Source organism: Strongylocentrotus purpuratus, unplaced genomic scaffold (assembly GCF_000002235.5).
Source record: "Strongylocentrotus purpuratus isolate Spur 01 unplaced genomic scaffold, Spur_5.0 spur5_scaffold_15, whole genome shotgun sequence".
Taxonomy (NCBI): Eukaryota; Metazoa; Echinodermata; class Echinoidea; order Camarodonta; family Strongylocentrotidae; genus Strongylocentrotus; species Strongylocentrotus purpuratus.
In genome coordinates this window covers 14,411,422-14,432,210 of record NW_022145600.1, presented here as the reverse complement: position 1 = coordinate 14,432,210, position 20,789 = coordinate 14,411,422, and the positions used below count along the sequence as shown (strand labels likewise).

General features: G+C 37.7%; 1 protein-coding gene across 1 annotated transcript; it reads right to left on the bottom strand.

Moving 5' to 3' along the window:
• Positions 1 to 658: 658 nt before the first annotated feature.
• LOC581034 lies at positions 659 to 14,254 on the bottom strand. Its single transcript, XM_781058.4, has 7 exons — positions 13,821 to 14,254; positions 12,389 to 12,869; positions 9,773 to 9,960; positions 8,851 to 9,007; positions 8,247 to 8,429; positions 2,399 to 2,531; positions 659 to 1,670 (listed from the first exon to the last, which is right to left on the bottom strand). The coding sequence occupies exons 1-7, from the start codon at positions 14,114 to 14,116 to the stop codon at positions 1,450 to 1,452; spliced, it is 1,659 nt and encodes a 552-aa protein (XP_786151.2). The 5' UTR covers positions 14,117 to 14,254; the 3' UTR covers positions 659 to 1,449.
• Positions 14,255 to 20,789: the final 6,535 nt, after the last annotated feature.

Genomic DNA, 20,789 nt, shown 5'->3' with positions numbered 1-20,789 from the left:
GATGTTTTCCTGGCATCTACTGACATCTACTAATACTGTGTAGGTCTGGACACAATGACACATGATAGCATTTTTCTATGCACAACACATTTTCACTCGGCAGCCCAAGGGGGAGGGGGGGGGTGGTTAAACCCCTAAACCGCCTAAATCCGCCCCTGCAACATCTTTGGTGATCTTCTTCTCAATATTGATTTACTGGTCAAGTTACATTATTTGCTGATCTTTTAGAATAACCAGATTTCAGAGGATTCACACTTTTCACAACGAAAAATTTCTCCATGTTTCAGTCCTTGCGCGATCGTCTCCAGCTCCAGCATATATTGGGCGTCAGCGTGCACACCGGTACTACCGGCGCAGTATAGCCATTGCTGACGGCCGCACTACAGCTGCACTGCGAGCTCTGTTGTTTGTATCGGTAATACTCATAGACATGGGAGAGAAAGCGCCATCTAATTAGTTCCATTTTATTGGTTTAAGGTTTGAAAATTGATACTCAATATTGTGTTAAAGTTATATCAGAAAAGATAATCTTTATTTTATAATTCCACGGGGGCGATTTTTAATTTTGCAATCGCCCTCGTGAACCATCTGACGGGGGCGATTGTGGGGCTCACGGGGGCGAATCGCCCACCGCCCCCGTGTATTTTGAGCGTTGAATATAACCAAATGTTAATAATTCTAATGCATTTGGCCAAGTTATTTTTTAAATATGGCTGACATATCTATTAAAAGTGCATATATTCAAACTTAATTCCACTTTTTACATCGTTTCATTAATCCCTTATCAAAATATTGCAAAACTCATCAGCCTGTATGTTACAGTGGTGTCCACTTCATTTCTTCATTTCTTTAATGACAAAATGACGCCCATTAAATAAAATCCAAATATAAGGAGGATACAGTGACACAAGATATTTTAGGTTAAAAATGCACCAAAAAAAACATTCTAATTTGATTTGATATATATATTTGTTGTGTTAAAGTTAGGGTAATAACAAAAGAGCGCCAACAGTAGCAATGTGCCAGGCGTGTGCGAGACTCCATTGTTATTATTATTAATATTAATATAATTATTACCATTAAGGATCTGATAAGGTATGATGGTAAAGTTCTGTGGATGCATTGGTGGCATTAGCATCCCTTGCAGGATCCAATGTACATGATGCAAAGGGATCAACAGAGGAAGATTTGGTAGGATCAAGTATCAGAAGTTCTTCAAGTCACTGCAATTACTCTGATGATATCCGGGACATGTGGGAGCAGGTTTTGGAAGGGATCTTGGTGGAAGTTCTCTAGGACAGTCGACAACGATTAATAAATGAGGGAATCAGGGGAATCAATATCTGATGATCTTGTATGGTCTGGCAGTTGAAGTCCTTCAGGTGAAAGCATTCAGGTCCAAGGAGACCCTGCACAGAAGGTCCTGGAAGGGATGGTAGTAGAAGATCTCTACGAGCGTTGACAGCGATAAGCCCTGATAACATCCCTGATAGGTGCCCTGCACATAGGGCAGTGTGATCCCATGGTGGAGAGACGCAGACCACAGGTCATACACACACACATGTGACCACACTGGTAAAGGACTGAATCCACCTCTTTGTCTAGGCAGATGATACAGTTACCCTCGGAAGCTGGATCTGAGAGAGGAGCAGCAGGAGAAGCAGTAGTACCTGAGAGGATTCAAGAATGATGCAGATGGTACGTTAGAAGACTGTTTTTCAGTTGTTGTTTTTTTCACTTTGGGCTTATCAGTGGATGTTAGTCATCAATGCTGATATTGTTTGAGGTTCCTTAGAAGGTAAGCATGTGCCCATAAGCACTTGAGGATTATGACACTATCCAAAGAAGTGGTTGTGAATCCGAAATCTTCCAATTCGAAAACCCTTAATCTAATGATCCTGCACATTTTAACATACAATCCTTGAACATTCAGAATCGTTTAAGTCTTTGATAAGAATATCAGCTTTCAACAATCTCTTCCCCCAAATATATAAAGGGTCTAAAAGAGCTTGATTCAACCAAGTAATATTAAAAAGTCTCCCAAGATCTATTTCCCTTTATCAAATTCCAAATAGGAACAACTTCCCAGACTTTGTGACATGATATTATTCAAAGTGCGTTTTGGTTGAGGGCTTCCTAGCAACTGGGGAATCCACAAACTACAAGCATAGATTTTTAGTGGATCCCCCCATTTCCTCCGAAATTTCTTGTAATAAGTTTATTATGTGTAAAGTGTATTTGTATAGTTACCAAGAAAAAAATGAACTATGTACATACATTTTTTTCATACTTTCTGTGATAATATATGTAATACCTTTGTTTATCTTTCTGTTGGAAATCAAATAAATATGAATTGAATTGAATTGAACTAAAAGCAGGGATGGAAGACTCCACCTACCATTCTGCTGATGAAGAGCAGCGGCTACCTCCTGCCTGATGGCCCGTTGAAGATCTAACTGCATCTCCATACTCATCCGTACCATCTCATGAAGCTCAGACATCTTGGATTTCAAGCTATCCATCTCATGCATCTAAACAAATAAAGGGGCAAAAGGCGGAGAAAAATTATCAACTGATTACCTGAAAATGACTACTCAAACCCTGTAAATTCTTAAATTTTAAACCACCCAAATGTTGTACAAATAAAAACTTGTTAGTCTCCAGGATATTTTTGATATCATGTACATCTGCCTCAGTCAATCCTCAAGATTCTTGCAGACTTTTCTGTCATCATTCAGGGGCAGAAAGTGCAATATTTTGAGTTTATACCATACACTTTTATGAAGAATGATTAAAGCTCATGAGAAATCAATCTCATTCAAATCCATATTTGGTATTAACAAATTACTCCACAAAATGTGAACTATGATGGCATGACATGATGTTTGTATTAAATTGAATAACCTGAATAAGGCACTGTGATTAAAAACTAAATCTAAGAGTTAACAAGTTCAAATGGACTTGAAAGTGTTTTTTGTGTATGAATCTGTCTCAAAATGATTCAAAAAACTTTTACAAGCGAAGCTTTCCCCTTGCTTTTCTTGATTCATTTATATTATATACAAAACTGGACAAAATTAATTTGAGGGGATTTAAATATGATCATAATGCATTGTTCTAATGCATGAATAGTATGCATAAAGATAGAAATACAAAAGGAGACCTCTACATTCAACCAACTTTGGTCAGCAAAACATTTAATTTGTAATCTTACACGAGACACATCCAATGCTTCATTTTTCTCTCTGCTCGCAAAGTGACCTTCAAACGTGGAATATTTGTGAGAGAGATCTCACACCACCCATCATTTTACATACACCCGCACCAGGGTCGACCCATTAGGCATATCTATTATTCAAATATTGCAAGCGTGTTTGCGAGCATTGTCCACTATTTATGATACATTGGTAGAGGTATACATTGAATTGAATGGTGCATGGATAATGAAAAAATTGGGCCTATACAAAATGACCGGTACAAATAACACAATATGCCCATGGCGTTTTATACATGCAGAGTACAGTGTAGCTCCTGCTATGTTTTTATGCACATACTCAAAAGACCAAACCACCTTGACTAGAAATAGTTTATTGGTGCGGAATTGATTGGTCACGGTGGAATATTTTGTATTTAATTCTTTTTAATATGATATACATCCAGCTATTTAGTTTATAATGCGACGTGTAATTTGTTTGAGTTTTTAAACAGTTTGTAAATTATTATCAAGGAAATAAAAATGGTGTACCAATGCAAGGTGAATTGAGCCTAAATTAAAGTTGTTACCATACTTTTATTTCTAAATTATTTTCAGGTTATGCCATTTAAGATTTCATTGGTGGTAAAAATCCCAAGGAATTTATTTGAAAATATTTGTCTCATTATGATATATTAATCTATGATTGTCAATATCGCAATACAAATACATGTACATTCTTGAAAACTATTTTCCCTTTTTCAAACAATGCTAATAAAAACTTTGGTGATTTTCTTAAACCTTTTATAGATGTGTTTTAAAGGAGATTGATAAAAATTAAACTCTACTTTCATGAATTCTTTAAATTGTTATTGTTCATAAAACTTTGATCCAACTGTATATTGTAAGAATTACACATTGAGTATTGGAGTACCAAATCATATACCCAATGTGGAAGTAGGTATCAGGGGTAATTGAGAGCCCTCATTCACCTGTCTGTGTGTTCTAAGAGGGCCTCTTTCTTGTAACCCCCGGTGTGAAGTGGGTCAAAGAGGGTAACATGGACACCCCCTTATAACCCTCTCCATTACCCTCCAGGCAGGTACAGTCAACTTGACCACGGCCTTTCTCTACCGGGCATGATGAAGCATGCCAAATATGATTGGGGAATGGACGATACGACAGGATTCAGACTCCCTTTCAGCCAGGCTCTCTTTTCTCTCTCTGTCTTCATATTTCTTTCTCCTTATATATATATACCTTTCTATCTATCTATATATGTGTCTATCTGTGTCCCTACCTTTTCTCTATCTTCTGCCCACTATTTCTCTCCTTTGCATATATTCTTCCATCTATCATTACCTACATTAGTCCCTATCTTTCTTTGTTTTCCCTTGGTCTCTCTTTTCTTCTTCTTTATCCATCCATCTCTGTCTATCCTTCTTTCTCTATTAAAATCCCTCTATGTCCCTCCATTTCTCTCCCTCTCTCTCTTTTCCCTCTATACTGCCATCCTTTTCCCTATCTCATTTACTATGACTCGATTACAAATTGTATGAATTATGAGTTAACCTTTTGAATGCATTACCAGGGCATGTGAGTTAAACCTCCCTGGCATTACTTCATATTGCCTACAAAGTTCAACCTACATTGCGGTTGTTTTCTTACTCTTTTCCAATGCTTATAATCCAGAGAAATTATTGATTTGTGTATCATTTCAAAGTCAGTATAATGCCTATCCTTAGCTCAATGATTCGTACGTTTCATATTTTTTTTAAATCCCTTTTCATTCCCAACATAATATATAAATCATATTGACCATTTATTTGAAATAAGAGTGAAGCTCAACTATTTTTAGGAGTCAATAAAGTTTCTAGATTTTTTCTTCAAAGAAACTATTTTCTATTTTACTTTGAAGAGTTATATGCACATTAGCAAGTACGGTATAGAAAAGTAAAATTCCGTTGAGCAAAACGCCAATAGCATCATGATTATGATCATTATCTGAATCATGACCTGACCCTAAGCGTTAGAAGCAATTAAATGACATGCCTTTATGTTTAATCCAAAAAGGAAACACGTTGTCTACATGGAAATTACATTTGACCACGGAATAACAAAAAAATAACAAAAGAACCTGAAGGCATGGTCAGTGCATTAGTCTAGCCAATGGTCAAGAAAGTACATCAGTCTGGAGTTTAAGGCCTAATCCTTGACCTGCCCTCATATTTTTAGACCTTTTGAAAGAGAAGGGAAAAAGTTGGAGAGGAAGGGAGTGTAATGGAGAGAGGGGAGGGAAAAAAGTTTGGTACATCATCCTGTAGAATGACTAAATGCCATGACCTGCCCTGGTTCACTATGCTATTGTTGGAGGCTAAATTCTGAAATGTTTTTGTGCCCCTTTTCATGAGTTCACAGGACAGAAAGAGGCATGCTTGTCCCAAAATATATTGTTCCTAATCTAGGAACTTTTAAAGTTTAATAGTGGCACTTGGTCATAACATCTGTCATTAATATTTCATTGTACGGTACTACTATCATGGGTAAAAATTGTATTATTCTGCCCCCAGACCTACTGTATAGGGTTTGCCAAGTAGTCTTGTATATATATATATATATATTATTACATCACATATAAACACACTCACACTCACACACACTTCCACATATAATCTTTGTTTTCACTATGCCAATTACCGGTATTAGTTTTATTATGATTATTTGTTTGGACTTATTTAATTGTTTCAAAATTGTTATTTCTTTAATTCCCATCTCCAAATCATCGAGAAACAGGGTACATGAAGGATGGGTCCTATTCTTCATTTTTAGGATCAAATTTGGTGATGAATCATCCAATGACAAGTTGTTTATGAAGATTTCTTAAAATCCTCACTTGAATACAAGTTCAACTTTCAAACGTGAAAGAGGTTATTTGTATTTTAATCAGGTCATGTCCATAGAGAGTGTCATATTACTAGTGTTGAGGATATGGGATGAGCTGGCCATAGTGCTGATACATTCATACCGCAATCTGACCTTCGCTCTCAACTCAACACGACCTAACTGTACTTCACAGGTCATCTTTATTATTCCTCATTCAAGATATGTTCACACGAGCTTGTCGTAGTTTGGAACGTTAAGTTTGCAAAACCTCAAAGTTTCAAACGATGATCCCCTAACAACAAGGGTTGACACTGTAGTGAAACAACTATGTTCAAAGTTTTAAACTGCAAGCTCTATAGGCAAGCGGCTATTGTAACTACATGCTGGGCTAATCCCTGTAGCCCATAGTTATTGCGCTAACCAGAAGATCTCTCTTGGCTTATAACTTATACTGTCTGAGTGTCTGTACTTTGGTCACTACAAGATATACTTGAAGTGTAAAACCATGGTTTAACACTTTAAGTTTATGGACTCTCGTGTGAATCTAACTAATGAGTTCAGACTGTGGAGCGAAACACTCATGAAAGAATAGAAGTGGACAGTACAGAAATTTTAGGGCAATGCATTTCCACAGGATACACAAATATCCTTTATGAAAGTGTCCATGAGGCCAAACATGCTTGAGTGAGTTCAGCGATTCACTTTGTTACTGCCTGATAAACATATATGCACTCCTTTTCCCATGTCCATTGTCTTGTTCTGAGGATGAATGACTCCAAATGGAGTGATTCAAGTTAGAAATATTTGACCTACATGCATCAATAGGTGAAATGCTTATTTCATAGTTCTACATTTACTACATTATTTGGTGAATTGTCGTTTGGTCTACACCAAGCCTGTCTGCTATCCACGTGGTCCCATAATCATTTCATCTACTCATCATTTAGGCTAAAAGTCATTTGGTCTATCACTCATTTGTAATAATTGCGAGTTAGTTTAACTCCCAGTTTTATCTATTAACCGTTTTGTATACCGTCCATAATTCAATAATCTTTTAATCATAAGAATAATAATCATCAAATGATCATTAGACCTGGTGGATAGTAGACAAAAGGGGTATTAGACAAACTGGGAATTAGACTGGCAGGCAATTGCACCAAACAGCTATATACACATTATTCAAAGAACAAGGGGAAAATAATCATCAACCTTTAACTATTGTATCAATTGAGGGGGCTAGACTACTTTAGTTTATAGGGAGCTCTCTCTCCCCCTCTCTCTCCTCCCCCAAACCACCTCTCCCTCCCTCCCTCTCCCTCCCTCCCCCTCCAGCTCTCTCTCTCTCTCTCTCTCTCTTCATGTACTTCCACTTCCTTCTGTGTGTAGTTCTTGTGATCCTAACAAGAGAGGGGGCTATGACAGTTTGGGTTGCTTTGAACTGAGCTTTCACAAACCAGTGGCTGTCTTCATGGACTTTGGGCTACATAAAATAACACTGTGTATCGTTGCACTTTGATTTCAAATACAACCCTACCAATAGAGGGGGCTAGAACAGTTTAGTTTCCTTTCAATACAGAACATCTTCCTGATGCCTTCTGCTTTCAGATGTTCACATATTTCAACTACTTGACAAGTCCAGCAATGTGACAGGGCTTGAATAGTTTCACCTTTTTAACTCTTGTGCGATGTCAACTTTTAAAGTGGGACTGCACTACTTGTAGCTTCTTGCGCCCTCTATATAGAAAACAATGCCTAAGTGGTACCCGTTGGTTCCCCATGATCCCTTTTTCTTATGTTAATTGAGAGCTGATTTGATGAGATAGCCACCTGCCAGTGACCATGCAGGAGGTCTAATCCCTCCGGGCCAAACTAGTGCAGACAGGCTTTAAAACATGTTTCCAAACTTAAGTTTCACGAGGCCAATTTAAAGTAGCAGTTTTCTTTCCATTGAAGATCTTGAGAGTGTTCCATATTATCTCATTTCACAATTGTTAAACCCATTTTTCAATTTAAGAAGAGAAGCAAGCCTAAGTCGACCCCCCCCCCCCCCCTTCACAAAAAAAAATCCCATGCAATATTGAGATGTGGGTCATTCCTGACTGCAAAACTCATCATCCAAGCACTCTCTCTCTCTCTTTCTCTCAATCATCTTAAATTCATTGTTACTTACGAAAGCAGCAGGGACTGCAGCGCCCCCTACAGCTCCGGACTGTGCACCATCCTGCTGTGAAGACGGTACATGGATACCGAGATGAGAGAAATCATTGCGACGGATGTGCTGGCTCTGAGGGATCGTGTTGATAAAGTTCATGACCCGCTCACCGCTCTCGGGTCCGATAGTCTCTAAACGATTCTGCACGTGAAAAACAGGAGAAACAAAAATCCTTTCAAAATTAAAAACTATTGCAGTCAACATTATTCATTGTTAATGCTCTTCAAGTGAGTACATCGATTAGCATGAGATCCTTGAAAAAGATCAATACCTACAGATGATCATCCCTGAGATTTGTAAATCGATGTACGCCAGATTTAGGGGGGATGGGAAGGGGGGGGCTGGAAAGCATTGACTTTAAGTGCGCCAAAGAAAAAAGAGTGATCTCCCCATTTTTAATGTAAGAAGCTTCTTGTAATTTGCAGGCCATTTACCAAGAAGAAATGGATCTGACCCTGTATTAATAAAATCATTTTAACAATCAAGGTATAGATAAATCATAAAAGGGTTTTAAAACATCTTTGTAAAATCATGATCGAGAGGGGTTTGAATCTCTGCTTACCATCATCAAGAACTCTAGGCGTCCTCTGAAGTCACTCTCCAGTGTCTCATGGACCAGCTGACGATGGACTAACTCACTGATCTCAGAGACCACAGCTTCCCTATGGACCTGCTGTAGGACCTGGGCTCGGTCAGCAGGACCCTGGTTCCCATTCAGACTGTAAGAAATCATAGGAAAGACGTTTAGACTTACTCAATGTTTACATGAAGGAACCAGGATGCATTTGCTCCCCTCCACTCCCCCACCCCTGCAACTCTGTTAAACTTGACAACTTTTTTTAATAATTTGCAACAAACTTGCTTGTGCCTCCAGAAATTATCCTTGGTCTGGCACTGATAATTGAAATAAAAATTGTTAAGTCATGATTATTAATAAAATATGTAAAACTGAAATGAATATTATGCTGTCCATTGAATCATTAATCAAATAGATGACAGGGCTTTAAAAAAATTACTGCCCATAAGACTAGAAAATCCTTAAATACAGTACATGTATGAATTAATGATTATAAATTTGTGTAATACTGTTTATGGTTGTAATTTCACTCACACTTATCTGTATTACATATTATTTCTGGTTATAAACTTTATGAACCATGTATTTTATGAACGAGTGCTTTACAGTGAAAAGTATTGTTATCACTATTTACAAACAGTCACATTAAATTTAGCCCTAGATTAATCTGGGAGACAACTTCTTAGGATCCTCATCCTCAACTTCTTACAATTTTTTTTTTTCTTGTCTCTACATTATTTGACCTTCTAATTTCTTATGTCTTTTTAAAAGTTTATCATATCTTTTACCAACATTTCTAAAAATCAAAATCTATAAGAAAATTATTGTCAATATAGGATGATGAAAAGGAAAATGCAAAATTCACATGGATCCCTAAACTTCAAACAGGACCTGTTTGAACCCTCACCTGTTCTGGACCAGCCATGGTGCTGTAGGCAGTGGCCATCTGTTGGCTTGCTGGGGCTGTGGTGGTGGTGGTGGAGGTGGTTGAACAGGTGCAACTTGTGGTAGGCGTTGCTGGGGTTGCTGGAATGCGGGTGGGGGTGGGGGAGGAAGGTGTTGCTGGTTAGGGAATGGAGGTAGGGGTGGTGCAACCTGTGGAATCAAACAGAGGGGGTTAAGAGTATTATTTAACAAGGATTTATGATCTCCAGTATAGACATGCATACTTCAGAAATGCTCACAATGTTCAAGCATTGCCTTGTATAATACGAAAAGCATAATATATAAAAGCAACAAAAACAATGACTTCATCAATGAAGATGATAGTATGATATCACTTACAGTTTGAAACCACCCAAAAACCATATTTCGACGCAAAAACTATGTTTGCCAACTGACCTGTCCCAATGTCTATAATTCAAATTGTCATCCACTCATAGCATGAATACAGCCATTTAACTTCTGTAATATTTTGAATTCAGTGAGAGTGGGAGATGGGGGAATTTCAGAGATAAAAAGATAAAGTGAAAGAAAAGACATTGGGGCAAACAGAAAGATAGACATGGGAAGCAAGATTTAGAAATAGGGGAAGAGAATTTGAGGATTGACTTCAAGAAAGAGGAAGATGCATAGAGAAAATGAAAAAGAAAGATAGAGAGAGAGAAAGAGAGAGAAAGAGAGAGAAAGAGAGAGAAAAGGAGAAAGGGAAGGGGGAGAGAGGAAGAGAGAAAAAGGGGAAAGAGAGAGAGAGAGAGAGAGAGAGGGGGGAATATGGGGAGGGAGAGAGATATATAATCAATTATATAGAGAGAGAGAGGGAGGGAGGGAGGGAAGGGGGGGGGGGGGCACCGAACAGATAGATAAGGGAAATAATCTGAGTAGACTAGAAAAGACAAGTATGGCAAGATTCGAGAGTCTGCCAACAATTTGTATACACTATCCCTTTGTAGGGCCCCCTTTAGTGTAAGCATATCCTGACATTGTACTAGGGGTGTTTAGTCATCTGTCTGTTATTTCCTACTTGTATTGAAAGTTCAGACCTACATATTCAACAAGTATGCATGGGTTTCCCTGTGTTACAAGGATACCTGTCTACCACACACACAAGTAACCAAGCTGTTGTCAAAACGCTCTAATGTCACTATCTTAACACAAGGTGCGTTTGGACTAACAGGATTTATAACAAGATGTGTCATAGCCTAAACTCCTAAACAAAAAGGTTGAAAACTCAAGTTTGATCAATTATAGCTCTCTTATTGTGGCATAATCATTGCTTTGATTATTATCATTAGGAAGTATGTTTATTCTTCTTTAAAGTGAAACGATATTTGCAACCACGGAGTGAGCAGTATATCAGAATAAGGAGCAGAGTCAATACCGGTAGTGAAAAAAAAAAAAAAATTCCTAGTTTCTAAAGATGTTACTGAGGCACTGATTTTACTTGTAGTCACTGAAAATTGTGAACCCCCCCCCCCTCTCTCCCTCTCTATCTCATCATATTTTCATCAGTCTGTACTCTGAACTTTAATTCCTTATTTATAGCTGCTTACAGTCATAAAACAACAAAAGTGATAAGAGTTAAGGTCAAATTCAGTTATCTACCTTAAATGTATACAAGGAAGTACAAATTAAATAGGCCTATATCTCCCTTCAGGGTCATCGATGTAAAAGCATGTTATATATTTTCTAAAAACCCTAAATATAATATTATACCTAACTGCCGTGAATCTACTCAAGAACATGACATGATCCCCCCTAATCCTTGTCATGATAAGTCAAATACTAAAGCTGTAAACATGTACAATCTGTCATCGAGATATGGGTGCTATCTTAGGAGCATTACAACACGAATACAAAGTGTTGCGCAAGGCATGAGTCATAACAATCACTACTACATGTTTGTCACAACGCCAGGATGTTGACATTCATATTGCATTAACTAAGCCTAGGAGCTAGGGCATAGTGGGAATAGTGTTGTTTGATTCTTTAAACTCCTACGTAGGAGAATTGAATTTCCTCTGTCAGTCTGTTTGTCATTCTCTATGGAAGGATCCCCATGGAAATAAGTTGAACAGCCTCAAAGCATTTTGTTTTGCTATATATTCTATTACTGTTAATGATACTTCATGCATCAATAATTAGAGAAAGAATGTATGTGCATCCCTCTAGAAAATCCTATATAAATATATTTACATGAATACATATAAAATGAATGTGAAAACCCCCAAAATGGCATAAAAGCCTTTAAAAAAATTTGGTTTATGAATATACATGTATATATTACATACACACATTTATAAACATTTGCATATTGAAGAGAGGTCTAAAGTATGATCATTATTAACAATCAATCCTCTTTTCAGAGAATGTCTAATAATTTGTTGTCATCCAGTTAAGAAGTATGGTCTCCGCAATTTTTAAGTAAGGATATTATCAAAAATAAGGTGGGTGGGTGGGTTAGTTAGAACTATATTTTTAAATGGTATAATAATTGACATCTAAAGAAAAAACTTTTACAGGGCTATTTCTCCCTTGACCCCTATATGTGTTGAGCTGTATGTTCAGATGAAGTGTTACTTACCGGAATAGCATTGAGTCCTAATGTAGACACTGATGGAAGGAGAGAATGGCCACTAGAGATTGATGATACCCCACTGACATGGCTTCCGGTATCCACTCGACTCGCTTCACCTGCAAGAGGGAGGGGCCTGTTACCAGGGAGACCAGCTACACGCAACCTAAGGACGGCCTCGACCTCTCTCTCTTGCCTTACGACGACACCTCGCACCATGTTCTCCAGATCACGACGGAACGTCGGGCACTGGAGACGCTGAGTGACGGACCGTTGCCGTGACAACCCCTCCAGCTCCTGCACAACCATACCATTCCGCCTCCTTCGTCTTGGAGACTGGTGGTTGCCCTCGTTGGAGTCCTCGCTGGTGGAGTCCGAGACTTCTCCATTGAGATGGAGTCGAAGGAAGCGATCAATATTTCTTCGCTGGTCTCCTTTGCTCACAGGGCGATGGCTGTCCTGGATCTGGCGTAGCTCATGCATCAGCTCCCTAGGGAAGAAAGTTGTTGAAAATTAAATATTTTCATACTTAGCTTTATAAAGAGAAGTACATGTAATAATGGTAAAGGTAAGAGCAATTTAATTTAACAAAAATTAGCTAAGTAATGATCAGATCTGTTTATGAGAGTCATTAGTTTAATCATTATGTAAGGGGTAAACCTTTTTAAAGTTAAAATTCTTGAATTGTTAAATGATTTTCAATTCACTTGAATTAATTTGATTCTCTAGAAATAATGATAGTGATGGGCGTACTCCTACCCATGTCATCTTTGACGATGATCTTAGTTTATTGTTGAGGTAACAACATTGTGATCAGGACCCATTCTTATAAAGATTTGATATTAAAGGTAAAGACCAGTTATGGTCATGCGATTGCATTGTGAAAGAAACGTTGTGGAATCGATAAGAAAAGGTTGATCATCTAGCATCTAGCATCTGCAAGGTTCTGGAATCATCAAAATGATAAGAAATTTGGCCCATTCTTCGTAAAGTTACAAGCACTATACACAGAAAGATGTATATGGGACTACCCTATATCTCTCACAGACCATGAGAGAAACAAATTTACCAAATATATGAATTAGTAGGCGGTTTCCCGGCAAATTTTTTATCATCATGTTTTAGTCAAAACATATTCTTTCACATGATTGGTAATGAGAGCTTCCATTTCATTTTTTGAAATTGGGGCGTTTCCAATACTGGTCTTTACCTTTAATTGCAACTTTTGTTAGATTGATATCGATTGCAACTATGTACATAAGAGATAGGGGACTGCAAACTTGTGATTAATTTGTTTCAATCACAACCCTTTAAAGATGTGTATGCTTCATCATCTTTCTCCCTTCTCTGATCCCTACCCCCACCCTCTCTCTCTCTCTCTCTCTCTCTCTCTCTCTATCTCTCTCACACACACTTTAGTCATCGTCTGATTTATAAATACCTGCGTTGATTTATGAAAAGCTTGTCTATGTAATCCTGTTGTCCATTTCCATTTCCACTTGCTTGCATTTCTTCAGTGGAGCTATCCAAATCACTCAGTTTGGCTGCAGCGGCTGCTATCTCACTGGCCCCCAGGGGGCTCTCTGCCGTGGCCGCCCTGGAACTAGAGGCCTCAGCTGCTTTGGGGTCCACATTTTCCGGGGAGGATTCCCTGGCCAATTCTGTCTCCTCGACGGTCCTGGAAACACGGCGAATTCGCTTGCTAGCACGTCGAAACAGCTTCCTTGCAGACTGCATGATTGTTTAATAATACTAACCTTTCTATAACAAAATCAACATCAAAATGGAAAAAATGCAATTTAACGCCGTCTTTCTTTCTCGGAACACAGCAGTAAACGTACCGTACTTTCCGCATACGATTACACGCCTTTATATACCTCTCGCCACAAAAAACTACGGTACGTTGATGTAATGAACTAAAAATAAGTAGGGGATGTTCCGAGCTGTGGACAGGTCGTGTTTTGATTGGTTGAATCACTGGGAAGTACCATTACATCATTGTTATAATTTTCGGCGCGCGGCTTAGCTCCATTGACAACACAACGTGCCAGACAAGGCGAGCAGATAAAATCAATAACAAGCTACATGTATATACCCAGTACCGGAATTTAAAAATTATGTGGTACGAACAGTATTCTCTGGTCTCAATATTGGTAGTCAGTGGATTTGGGAATATCAATGTTACTGTAGATTATTACTTCTTCTCTCTTCATAAATTTCTTAATTCCTACCCTTCATTAGGATCTTTTCTCTTTTCTACATTTTTCAAATCAACATTTCTTTCTCATGATTCTTTTTTCCCCCAAGGTGGTTTAAATAATAGTTCTTCTAGCTCATGTTTAACGTAGCGGCATCTTATGAAGAGAGGGAAAGGAGGAGGAGGAGTAGGGGCGAGGGGCGGGAGAATAGAATATATTTAGAGGCGTTGCTTGGAAGTATGGCACATTAAACTGAATAAATATATGTTTGTCGGCATTTCTATGGGGGTGGGATCTTCAAATCACCCTTCTAATCAGATTCATAGTGTTCGCGAGCAACTCTTCTATAGCTGTTACATTAATACCAAAGATTGTGATGTGCAATATGATTAAATCTGAGAACAACGTGAAACGTATATCCTCAGACATTATGTAAGAGAAAGAAAAACAACTATTATGTAATGAAAATGCTGTTAGCTGCATAATACGCCCTTTGTTCACTCATGATAAACACATGCACATAATATACCTCAAGATATAAAATCTAGTCCATCAATCAACGTTTGGAAAAGGAGATATAAATAATTTTTAATCCAACAAAATAAATGAAGATTGATTCTGTACACGGTCTGGTTTTTGTCCCCCCCCCCCCTCTATTTAGTTTAAAAAAAAAAAATTTAATCACCTTTCCAAACAACAATATAATACTGTATTATACTTTATCACTATTTTGATGGCAGCACCAATAAAGCCCTTGGCTTTCCTAGCTGTCTCCACATTCATAAATATTTTTGTTGTTGTATTGTATTGTAAATGTTTCTCTTTAGCTTGTACACTATGTTTTGTATTTTATATGGTTGTTATGTTTTTATGATGAATGAAATAAAGATCAATTCAATTCAAATTCAATTCACATTACGGTGTTTAGAAAGATCTGTCTTTTCGTATTCTTTATTCTTTTGGAAGGAAGACAAATGTACCGCAAGTGCAAAAAGATTGATAGGCTGGTGTTCAATATACAGACAGACATACCCCTAGGACAACCGCTAATTGCATGTTTAATATATGAACTTATCTTTTTCAAATAATGTATTCAGTGACTAATATATAATACACGTATGCCTATAGATAACAGAACAATCATAGTTCCATGTTATCGCGAGCACAGGACGAATTAATCACTTTAACCAGGGAGATACTGCTAACCCATACGGATACTGACGTATTTCCACAATTTCCTTTCAAACGTCAAATTTCTTTCACCGCGATAAGATTGTCAGATCAATTGTCACTAAATATTCCAGAAGCGAATCCCCCACTGTACAATAACATACAAAAACAAATTACATTAATACAGTTCATGCAACGCATTTTTAAAATTTGACATATGATTATTAATGTATGTGACATACACTCACGGTATTAGAACAGTGAGAAGACGTAGTGGTTAAAGCGTCGTTATTGTCTGATAATAACGCTTCCATTGAGAAGAAAAGGATTCGAATCTCAGCCCAACACTAACAGCTTTTGGCAAGATAAAAAAAATCCACATTTGCCACTCTCTACCCAGGTGTAAATGGGTATCTGACAATGGCTGGGATAATAATAACCGCAGGCCCTTACCGTTACATGTGTAAAATAATAATGATAATTATTGTCATTATCTATTATTGAATCAAAAGTCACATAAAAAGTAAGCTCCTATTGTCATATATTTAAATCATCATTATAATAAATTATAATCACACCAGTCCTGTAAAGTGTTAACCATGACCAGTCGAGGATGTCTTTCTCTTCAAAGGAACCATACCGTTTTTTAATTTAAGCTTTATTTACACACAAAAATTAGTATATCAAACCGCAAAATCTCAATAACTATACCATACTACATCAAAATTATATCGTGGCATGGAGGCACGTGCCTCCCAATCGAATGGCTAGAAAGGGAGAGAGAGAGATAGAAAAGGAGAGAGAGAAAGGGAGAGAAGGAAAGGGGCGGAGGGGAAAGTGAAAAAAAATGATAAGACCCCTTCTACTGCCTGCCCCTAATCAATTATTACCTTATCACCCCCATTATGCCCGTACCCCATGATGTCTTGACCCCTGTTTATACGCATATACGTCATACTTTATATTTTTGTATATGCATTTAAAGCAAACAGACAGAATGATGTCATAGTGGCGGAAATAAAAACAAGATTTGGTTTATGCCTTTATTAACAGTTCCAGGGTAAAAGTACAAAGTACTAAGTACATGTTTGAAGAGGGTACGTGCAGACTATATTAAAGATAAACTTGAGTTCTGGTAAAAAAAGAAAATGAATTCTCACAGAATCTAACGAAACTTACACTGAATGTTCAAGATTACAAATAAATGTCATGTGCCGAACAATTTTGGAAGAAAATGTATACTGGCTGAATAATGAGCATAGAAAGATAAGGAAATCAGGGTAGTACTAGCCCCGACACCATGTGGGTTGTCCCATATACATCTATCTGTGTAAGTGATTGTTACTTTACCAAGACCCTGCCAAATTTATGATGATTTTGATGACTCCAGAACCTTGCATTACACACCATTAATTACATGCTATTATGATCAACTTTTCTGATCCATTCCACACCTTTTCTTTCACAATGCAATCGCATTACCACTGTACTCAAGTTTGTCTTTAACATTTGTAAAATATTAATTTATGAAAGAATTGCAAAGTACTGTGATCGACATGACGTATTCATAATTAACACAAACAAACAACCCCCCCCCCCCCACAAAAAAAAGACACGCTGTAATTGACGACTGAATTCCTTGACTCAATAAAAGTGTGTACTGTTATCTTTTCTTCTTTTTAATCTAGGCCCTGATATGTTTTATCTTACCCCTATATTTTCAGCTTAATACACGTATGAAACAAAATGTAAATGTATAATCCACTTATTTCATTCACATTTTTGGGGGTGAATAATCAATTTGGTATTTGTATCCTTGGTTATCTTGGTGTTTTTTCCTTCGTGTTCAGGGAGCACATTACAACATATCAATATTGTATCTAGTCACCATCATCACAAATGTATGTAGCCTAATATCCTTTAAAAAGAAGAAGAAGAAAAAAGTCAAAAATAAGAGATCAATGCAAAAAAATATGCTTGGAGAAAACGTGTAAGATAAATACGAGGTCTGTACTTTCCCTAGTATTGTATAAAGATATATTTAGGACAGCAAATACACGCAACTGCTCTATTGTATTACGTCACCAAAGATCACACAATACCAAATAAAGGTCTACCAGCTATTGTGTTTGATTAGTTGGGCGAGGTTTGACCAACAATCAAACGATGATGACTCATTCTATATTCTACCAGTGCTCTGTTTTCAATGATCAGGGAAGCGAAAATAAGACAAGTCCTACTTTGCTCATTTTGTAATGATGAGTTTGTGCGTATGTTTTGCCAGCTAGTGGCAGTGGCGTAGCAGGAGGGGGGGGGGGGGGGCACATGCCCTTGATCAAAATCGGTGAAAAAATACGTATAGAGAGAAGGAGAGAAGGAGAGAGAGAGAGAGAGAGAGAGAGAGAGAGGGTAAAGAGAGAGAGAGAGAAAGGGGAGGAGAGAGAAGTAGAGCGAGAGGCAGAGAGAGAAGTAGAGAGAGAGAGAGAGAGAGAGAGGGGGTAGAGAGAGAGAAAGAGAGGCGAGAGAGAAAGAGAGAGGGCCGGAGGGAGGAAAGGAAAAGGGTAAAGGGGAAGGTTAACAAAATGATGATAGGACCCATTCTAGTATCCTCCCCTAATCGATGGCCTTGGTACTTCACAATGCTCACATTTCATCCACATCTAGTAAGACCGCTACCCCCTCCCCGCCCATGGCACCCCCTCAATAACTATGCCCACCCTATGCCACTGTTTTACACAAAGCAACTAGAGTGTACCATACTCACACCCACATCACATTCCCTTTGTATAGAGATCTATTTTTAAAATTTGTTATTGTCATATATTATTATTGATCTATGAAATCATCGTATTGCAAGCCCAGAAACGAGAGTCCAATAAACGTATTGAAAATTGTATTGGCGAGTTGGAGAGGGAAATTTTCAAGCGATGTTCTGGAGAGAAGTAGATAGGTCGAAATTATTGTCCAAGAACAACAGAAGACAGAAGCTAAACGAAGACTCTCAGGGTCAGGAAAGGAGGGGAGGGGGTTGTGGTCGAAATGTTTGAAAACCACGTGCACTCCCTGGGGCTGGAGTTTAATCCGTTAGAAACACCACCCAACTGGTAATCTGCATGGGTTTTAATCCCCCAAAAGGCATTTTGTTCTGCACAGGCGCGTGCGTGCGTGTGTGTGTGTGAGTGTGTTTCCATAAACCTTGCTGGTCTGTTGGGGATTTGTTCTCTTTCACGATATTCAAGTACTTTGTGGTAACGCCTATTTATGCAAAACATAATATCTGGGTAACACGGCTCTTGGTATTACAATGAGCTTTATTGCAAGGTACTTTCCATAAACTCTTTTGAACGTCCGCTTTCTTTCACGATGTATATTGCAATGCCTTTATACAATGCCATAGTATCTGGGTAACGACGGCTTTTTTTAATATTACAATGAGCTTTATTTCGATAACGCATTCTATGTAAATTCACATATCTTAGTAAATGACTGATACATATTTAAAACTTTTTCTGTAAAGTGAAAACAATTCGAGTATCTGGATAATGGTCCGATCTGTTCACCCAGCCAAAACTATTTTGTTTTAAAGCCAGGTGGTGGTGTGATGTTTTGAGAGGGAGGAACGTGTTGGGATCCGGTATGCATGCTTGCCTATCATTATGTCGGGCTGACGTTTGGTGTTCTTTCGAGTTGTCGGGAACGCCCTTTAGGAGTTTTTTTTTACGGAGTGCATATACAAAACGATCAGGTGTGTGAGCCTATTCATTCATGGGTGAGGCTTATTATGCAAATTATAGAACTTGGTAAATGATAGCATGATGGGTTCGGTTTGCACGAACAGTTTATTAGGTTGCCGAACTGGTGTCGTTTGGGGGAATCTGGTTTATTGGGATCGTGTTTTTATTTTTAATTAGAAGGTGCGTATTGTAATTAGGTACGCGGGCCGGTCAATTCACTGTAATGCATTTTAGGAAAATCATTTAACTTAGTTATGACGAGCGGGTTCCGTAATACAATTCAAGGCATTTGGTAAGGGATAAAAGCTCTTTGTATTTTTTTTGTTTTTTTTTTTGTTTAATTAGATTACGGTTATATAACAATACAACGTATTTCTCATCGACTTGTGCAAGAAGAAATGTTCATTGGTTTATTCTGTCATTGGTCTAGTTAAATTGACAGGGAAAGGGGGAGGCTCTTGCTCTCGGATGTTTACGTACACCGAAGAGCAGATTTGGGTTGTTTTGTGTGGGGGTGTTGTGTGTGTAGTGAATATGCTTGTGTGTATGAATGCGTTGGGTTGTGTGGTACGGGGTGGATTCTGCTTGCATTTTTTATATAATTCGACGATAAGTATGCATATATGTTTGGCTGCAGATAGTTTTTTCTATACATTTGCTCACGGTGGAAATAGATTGTGTGGAAGTTTCTTTGGAGTTTATCGATGTAAGGTTTTGGATACAATTACACATAAAATAACATGGCAGTGAAATTATCTTTCATGACATTAAATGTTAGAGGAATAAGAGATAGGTTAAAAAGAATGAATATTTTTGAATGGTGCAAAACTAAAAAGAATAGTATAATTTTCTTACAAGAAACATATAGTACAGTAGAGATAGAAGAGCGGTGGAAACAAGATTGGGGAGGGCCAATGTTTTTTAGTCATGGGTCAAACCATAGTAGAGGGGTTCTTATTTTATTTTCTAATCATTTAGATTTTGAAGAAAAAAAAATTAAAGTAGATGAAGAGGGGAGATACATTATTTTTAAAGGTGAAATACAAAGGGTTAAAATGCTATTGGTTAATGTTTATTTTCCAACGAGAGATAAAGAAACTTTACAAATTGAATTTTTGAAGAAGTTAGATGAAAGTATTTTTGATCAGTGTGATCGGGACTATTTAGTTTTATTAGGAGGTGATTTCAATAGTATATTGGATGGAAAATTAGATTATGTGGGGTCAAAAACACCGGTGAAATCTCGGGTTATTGATTTGATTAAGGAATTTTTAAATAAATACGATTTAGAAGATATATGGAGGAAAA

Coding starts and splice junctions, on each gene's coding strand:
- LOC581034 (XM_781058.4), bottom strand. CDS start 14,116: ATGCAGTCTGCAAGGAAGCTGTTTCGACGTGCTAGCAAGCGAATTCGC. Junction 8,430..8,850: donor GCCTAGAGTTCTTGATGATG/GTAAGCAGAGAT, acceptor TTTCACGTGCAG/AATCGTTTAGAGACTATCGG. Junction 2,532..8,246: donor CTGCAGTCCCTGCTGCTTTC/GTAAGTAACAAT, acceptor TTATTTGTTTAG/ATGCATGAGATGGATAGCTT.